This window comes from Halyomorpha halys, unplaced genomic scaffold (genome assembly GCF_000696795.3).
Source record: "Halyomorpha halys isolate HHAL.00 unplaced genomic scaffold, Hhal_1.1 Scaffold284.1, whole genome shotgun sequence".
NCBI classification, from domain to species: domain Eukaryota; kingdom Metazoa; phylum Arthropoda; class Insecta; order Hemiptera; family Pentatomidae; genus Halyomorpha; species Halyomorpha halys.
In genome coordinates, this window is record NW_027105232.1 from 1,584,032 (window position 1) to 1,591,908 (window position 7,877).

General features: G+C 29.9%; 1 protein-coding gene across 1 annotated transcript; it reads left to right on the forward strand.

Annotated features, from left to right (window-relative positions):
• The first annotated feature begins 409 nt into the window (after positions 1-409).
• Positions 410-7,674, forward strand: LOC106680722 (trypsin-1). Its single transcript, XM_067049935.1, has 7 exons — positions 410-737; positions 812-836; positions 3,283-3,451; positions 3,536-3,747; positions 5,060-5,262; positions 6,529-6,583; positions 7,436-7,674. Exons 1-7 carry the CDS (start codon positions 672-674, stop codon positions 7,552-7,554), a joined length of 849 nt encoding a protein of 282 aa, XP_066906036.1. The 5' UTR covers positions 410-671; the 3' UTR covers positions 7,555-7,674.
• The last annotated feature ends 203 nt before the right edge of the window (positions 7,675-7,877 follow it).

Here is a 7,877-nt window from a genome sequence, read left to right on the forward strand (position 1 = left end):
CTACTTGTTTAAAGTATACAAGTCAAAATAAGGAAACTGCTGTACTTTTTGTATCATCTCAATTTTTTGTGAGGGCTCGCATTAGGGAAGCCATTCCATGTTTTCGGCCAATATTAACAAGAAATGCATATTGCCACTAAATATTCCCTCCTTCATTTTCCTTATAAATCATGATAACAAATAGTAACAGTGTACATTAAGAGAACTGAAGTCATAGAAAATAAGTATAGCATTGAAACTATGATAAGGTGATCACTTTTGTTATCTGCTTATAGCGTATCAATTACTTTACCTCATTCAGCTCTCTCTATATCTTAATCTCTATAGCCAGTAGTTACTGAGACTAAATATGAACTTGGCAATCATAATTTTTTTTCTTTTCATTGTGATAAAAGTGGTTTTGCAATCAAATCTTGGGGAAAACCAAAACGAGTTAATATATCATTTGCTCTTAAAGTTTTTGTGCTCTAGTTTATATACATTTGTGGTAAAAATAATCTTGTATTATTTTATATCAATTGGTGTGAAGTCATCTTAGCAGGGGTTTATTGAGGATACAGAATTATAGCATCTATTTATAATGAGAATATGTTATTTTGATGAATTGTTTTGGAAAGGAAACTAGTTAAACTAGAATTAAATAATATAAATACTATTAGAAAATCATTATTATGTATTTTATATTCACAATACTTTTTTTGTGTTTCTTTGCCTGCTTCTTAGTTTCTTTTACTCAGGTATTCATATTTGAACATAAAATCAATTTATTTGACATTCATCCATTAATTTTTGCATTACTTCTATTTTTCAGGAAGTATTCAGTCAGCAACAATGTGGTAAGTAAGAACTTTATCTTTAATTTTAGAAATAATAAACTCTAAATTGGGCATATAAATTCTAATTTTTATGACGAGTTTGAACAGAACAGAGAATGAAGTATGAATCTCTGTAGAACAGCGTAATGGATTTTCAATAGATATACCAAATTATTGGAAATAACATTTACTACAACTTCTATTCTCTTCTCATTTACGATTTAATTAATGGTTTTACAGATAACTGCATTAATATGCAAAATCTCTATTAACTTCAACCTAAAATTGCCTTCAAGGGGTGTGGCCTTATCCTTACCCCTTAGTGTCATTTCTGCTTAGGAGGAGAGTTGGGTACTGGCAACCCTCCTCCCTCTCTCCCCTCCTCTGTTTATTTTCATTATGAAGGATTATAATGGAGAGGGTTAGCTGAGAGAAAAAGTGAAGCCAATAAGGCAGGCCTTATGTATCTTTCATGGGCGTGGCAGAGGAGTAAGGGAAGAGTACGAGTCAATCACTGGCTGCCTTCTGTTTCAGTTTAGATTACAATGCGGACATTCCTATTAACCTCAAGGTAAACCTTCCTTTTGTGGGTTTGGCCTTTTTGGCTTCACTTTTGCTTTTAAGGAAATTTATGGTTATGCCATCCACCCTGTCTTACATGGGAAGGTTCTGGTAACCTCCAGTGTTACCAATTAATATAACAACATATTACATTATTATTATCATACATTATTATTTAAAATGAATCATAACACTATTGGGGTACCATGGACCCCTGTTGCAGCCACATCTTCATCATCATGTCAAAATAATGCTCCTTTATAAGCAGGTTAAGAATTGGACTCACAAAACTGAATCATCTCTGCCTGTTTTCAGGATTACATCAACCAAAGTTCCAATACATCTTTGGTTGGATTCATTCCTATTGAACAAAGAATATTGAGCTGTAAATATTTAAAATTCAACTCAATTCAAATAAAAAAATACAATATTCAAAAATCGATTATCTCAAGGAAAAATATACAAGGATTAGACAGTTGGGGAGTGCAGTCAAAATAGAACACACATAAGTTGAAATAACTTATTTAATCAGGCCAACGTTTCAGCCAGAATTTCTAGCCTTCATCAGGGCTAAGAACAGAACAAAATAACAATCAATGAATATAGAAAATAAAATATAAACAGAATGCCATAAAGTAAATAATTGTAAAGAATAGAATTAATAAAATTAAAGTGACGAAAGAAGTGGAAAATACAATGTATATATAGGTAATTGAATAAGTAGGTAAAATGGCCGAAATGTAAGTCATCCACGGTCAACTATCTTTCATGATTAAGGAAAAATAATTAATTAGTCTAATTTATCAAGGCTAATGTTTCTGGCTGCCTAAGTAATGTTGAACAAAAGTAAATTTAAAAACAAAATGTTAGTTATTATATAAAACATTTATAGAGTTTTTTTTTTAAAATAATAAAATGAATGAAAATTGATGTTTATTCTGGGACATTTGCTGTCCCAAGAATAACAATTTGGAACAATTTTAACAGCTTTTGTCTGGCTACATTAACTTATTTTGAACATAATTAAATAAAACTACTACAATATTTATATAAATAAAAAATGAACAATAGATACATGGTAGCATCCAAGCTTATATTGATGCTTATTTTCAAGTTCACAGTAGATAATCATGGATATATAAGCTCAAACAGCAAAGGATTTTTAAAGGAGGCAGTTCTATGGGAAGGGGTGTATAAATCGGTAGGTAGGTATCTTTTGTTCAACTGGTGAATGGATAAATGTAGGGTGAGGAGGTCAATGATGTAAGGTTTTTTTGTTATAAGGGATTGAAATATAAATGTGCCAAGAAGATATAGTCTTCGGACTGGGATAGAACCAACTTTGCTCAGAATAGTAGTGAGAGATATGAGAACATCTGGGAATACCGAAGATGAAGCAGTTCATTACTCTTTTTAGTCTCATTTCTTGTTCAATTGATAGTCCTCCATACACTAGGAATCCATAGTCGAGATATGGGAGAATGAGAGGGAGTACTAGAAGGTGATAGGTACTTCGAGGTAAAGAATCATGGGTTCTTAGGAACTGTTCAAGGTTTGAGATGATTTGTTGAGTTCTTTGAGAAATGTGACTATTCCATGTTAAGTAGTGATTACATAATAAAAATAAATTTCTTCAGTAAGATTTACTTCAATTATATTGCAAAAAAAGCGATAATTTTAATATACCTCAAACTGATGACTCACATAACTCAACCAGTTTTAATTGAATACCTGAAATAAAAATAAATCTGCGAAAAATAAGCAATGTGGACAATTACATTTACAGTATAATAAAAAAAAAGTCCATTATATATAATTTATGTAAACCATGTTTGGAATTCGTATGAACTATGTATCTATTAAAAAAAAATATCTTAATTATTTAATTTTGATGTATACATTACAGAATGTGGAATTAAACCTAATAATGCAAGAAAAAAAAGACTAATTGGTGGAGAAAGAGCAGATAAACATGATTTTCCATGGTTTGCCAATATCTTCTATCATTATGAATATAGGTGCGGAGGTACAATTATTAATGATCTTTACATCCTTACAGCAGGCCATTGCATCATGTGAGTATTTTTTTTTAACAACTCTTTAGTCATGTTTAAGAACAACTAAAAATATTTGTAATTTTTGTATAATATTTACCTCAGAAATGACACAAAATCAATCTTTGTCATTGTCGGTAACATGGAACTTATTCCTGGAAATTACACTAACCAGCTAAGTGTGAGTTATACAGTTCTCCATCCATTCTATCAAAGTAGCACCCACCATGATATCTATGACATAGGTTTGGTGCATCTTGCTCAGCGATTGAACTTTATTCCTGGAGAGGTGTGGCCTGTTTGTCTGCCAACCTATGGTAATTCTTTAAAAATTGCTTTTATAAACTTATTCAGAGAAAGATTATCTTGAAAGTATACTATATATTATATAAGTATATAGATAAAAATATTTCCTTAAAATTCTAAGATATTGTTATAGTAAGCCTTATAGTTCGTTCAGATTTATTTATATAAGAAGTAAGAGAACAATGGAAGAAATTTCCCAACATTTCTTGACTTCATCATCAGAAGCCACAACAACACCATATCCACAAACTGGTATACAAAAGTGACTTACTCCGGCAGACCCTTAAGCTATCACTCCCAACATCCTAACCATCATGAACTCAATTTAGCTAAAAATCTTATTTGTTAATTTTTTTCTCTCTCAGATTACTCTTTCCATGATAAAAACTTCCTCCATATAAAATAAATCCTTTTAAAAAATTAGCTCCCTCTCAGAATCATCGACTAACTGATTTACAATTATAAGAATCATATCCTCTCTTCGCCAAATTCCCCATAATCTCTTACCATCTCCCTGTACATATCACTGCCTTATATCCCCTTTCTTTCTAATAACATCCATAAATACGTATGTTCCTCTATCCTCAACCTCCACCTAGCCTTCAGATCCCACAACAAACTTCTTATATCTACTCTCATCTTAAAAATCCTATTCCTCTACAATACCGTTTTCATGTTGTATACTGTACTGTCATGTTCATGTTGTATACTGTACTCCTAATTGCAACTATTATTACATCGTTGAAACTAAAAACTTCTTTAAAAACCACATAATCCAACACAAATATTCTGTCTCTTCATGTAACTTTACTGCTTCCAAATTGTTTGAACATTTCATATATTTATAATTAATAATTAACATTCTTATAATTAAACCTATCATTTGAGTTTGACAATACTTCCAGTCTAGCTACCATCCCTAGCTATGACAAAAGACCCCTATCCGAAAGCATTTAAATACAATTAGAGTCTTCTCCTTTAAACCACAAAACCTATCCCTAGCCTATTTCCAAATAGTCAGTTTATTAAAACAAACATAATTTTTTTTTTTTTACAACTCCTTACTGTATTACTGACCCTCCGCCTTTTTCTACGTTCATTTCAACTTTTATTATTTTCTGCAGCCTCCCTTGGTGAGTAATGAATTTTTATTCAAAGCTGAAGCACATGCTTTTATATAATTTGAAAATTATTTCAGAAAACAGATTGATTTTTAAAAAATGTAATCTCTAGCAAAACACATAAAGCATGAAAATAAAATTTAAATACATCATTTTGGTGGACTTTATAAATAAGAAATAACCTTGTAATAATTTGACATAGGAACTGTTTTATCAAACGTGGATGGAACAATTGTTGCCAGTGAATGGAAAATTATTAGAAACTACAGAGTTGGTTTAGTTAGAAAAGGTACTGTCACATTAATACACTCAGTGACTTGCCAAAACTCTGGTACTGCAAAATTTATTACTACAAGTTACCGGCAAATAATATGTGCAACAAGTTATACAGATGATGCTTGTCAGGTGAGGAAACAAATATTTAATAAAATTCTATTTTGATGGCCAACCTTTTATTATAATTATCATGAGTCATTTCTAATTCATTTTAAAAGATTTGAAAGAGGAAACCTATACAATTCACAGTTATAGAAAAAATCTGGCTGAGTAGAAGAAATAACAAAGTAGAAAAGAAATTCTCTTTAACCTTTTCATTGCATAATATTTTTATAAAGTGGTTTATTAACTAATTTAATTTATATAGGAGTTTTAAATTAAACAGACTGAATAACTACTATACTTCCTATGTGTCTACTGAAAAGAAATTTTTTTTTCAGTATATTTCTTCCAAAACTATTTTTCTATCACTTATTTCTTATAAATAATTTTATCTAAAATTGTAAAGTAATCATCTGATAATGAAAAAATATTTAAATGAATTTCAGACTCTACCACTGTCTACAAAAGTGAACAATTTTTAATTTGTCTGCAACGAGATTACAGAGAAATATAATGGCATAAAAACAAAACAACAATGAATTAAACGTGTCTTGTTGTTTAAAAGAAATTGATACAGAAAATATACTTCTTAAAAATTATAAAGCAAAGTCAATAAACTTTGTCCATCTGAAAACCCATTTGTTTTTTTATGAAAAACTGTATGATTATTGGGTGTGTACAGAAAAGTAGACAAAAAATTATGGTAGTATAAATACTTTTGAAGATATAAGGTTTGGAAGGTAGCAGGTTTAGTGATCTTCAGAAACAGTTTCACTGCTAAAGCTAAGCGGCTCTTATGCTCAGTAAAAAAAATTCAGTAAATTTAACTATTCTATAAAAGGTAACAGAAAGAAGCCAGTCTTGTAGATAAAGCATAATCATCCATGGCAAGGAATTAATAAAAACTATAAGATCATTGATTGACCATATGTAATATATAAAAAGAAGATAGTCTGGCTGGGGTAAAAAAAAAAACTCAAATTGTAATTAAAAAATTTAATGTGAGCCAACGTTTGCAATACGTTACATGTTACTGAATGGAAGTGAACATGAAAAAGCCAAAGCCCTGCAACATTGGGCAAAATGTTGGCTCACATTGAATTTTTTAATTACTATTTCATTTTGTTTTTTACAGCACCCTGACCATCTTCCTTTTAAATAATAAAAACATCTGAAATATACTAGAACTTCTGTAGAAATTTTAGGTGCATTTTCTGTTTATCATTTTTTGTCTTGTAGGTTGGCCATCTATGATATAAATTATTAAAAAAAATAATGATAAATTTTTTTAAGGGTGACAGTGGGGGGCCTCTTCTAATAAAAAGAAGCAGGCACACTATCCTTGCAGGTTTGTACTAAAAATAATTATAGAAATTACTATTGCATTGGATAAAATAATTATTAGACATTATGAAATTTTGTAATATCTTGTGCAAATACTATGAGTAAGAAAGTAATAAGATAAAGAAAATAATATCTGTCCATCTGAATATAAAAAAATTACCAGACAGATAGCTGGTTTAGTTTAGCAGTGTTAATGTGTCAAAATTAGAAAGGATTTATATAAACTGATACTATAGAAGAGGGTTACTTTGCCTCTTAAGTGTTTACATTGCTTGACTGAAGTTAAAAGTTTCGGGTTACTGAGCATGGCACATCAGTGATAGTAAAAGGCACAAAAGAGCTAGTAGGGAAAATCCCAGGTTTCCTGGTATTTTTCTTTTCACTCCTGTTATTATATGTTAAGGAACATATTTTAAACTTTTGTTGATAAGTACACACAAATATAAACATGTGCGTGTATGTGTCAGACATTTCAGAAACCATAGTATTGCAGGAGCTATGAAACAGAAATACAATAAACCCTCATTCCCTCTGATGATCTTTGAATTGTAAAAAAGTGTATTATTATTTTCAAGGAAAATGGAACAAATAAAAATAAACAAATTTGGCAATAATTGGGATTGCTTAGCAACTTTAACTTTCCTTTTGTCCAATTTGAGTTGCCATTTTTTATTGTCAGGTATACATTTTCCATATTTGATCTAAGTTTCCAGTATGATTTCAAGAATATAGATCGAGGTCTTAGATTTTACATATTTCCACTCTGTTTATTTTTAATGTGATAAATTAAAAATATAGAAAAAACTTAGAACTTTATTACAAACACAATCAAGTAATAATATTGTATATTTTTAAGGTATAATATCTTGGGGTGTAAACTGTGCAAATCAAAACTATCCAGGCGTCTACACTAATGTGAAGTATTTCTTACCATGGATTAAGGATCATACGATGGATGCAATTTACTGTAGTTAATTTATTGGCTGTTGTCTGGTATATAAGAAATTTTATAACTGTGAAGTATCAAAGTAATATTAATGGTTTTACTTGTACTAAGTTTCCGCCTTCATGAATCAAATATCAAAATTTTTATTTCCATAGAAGTATTTGTATATAATATGAAACCTTCATATTTTTATTCCCAGTATCTAAAACAATGTCTACTAATTTTATTTAAAACTATGTCTTTAGTGTGGATTTTTTGGCTTAAAATCATATATTTTGTTTTATCTTCCTTTACTTGCATGCCAATTTTCTCTGCTTCTCTGAATATAGTGGACATATATTATATATATATA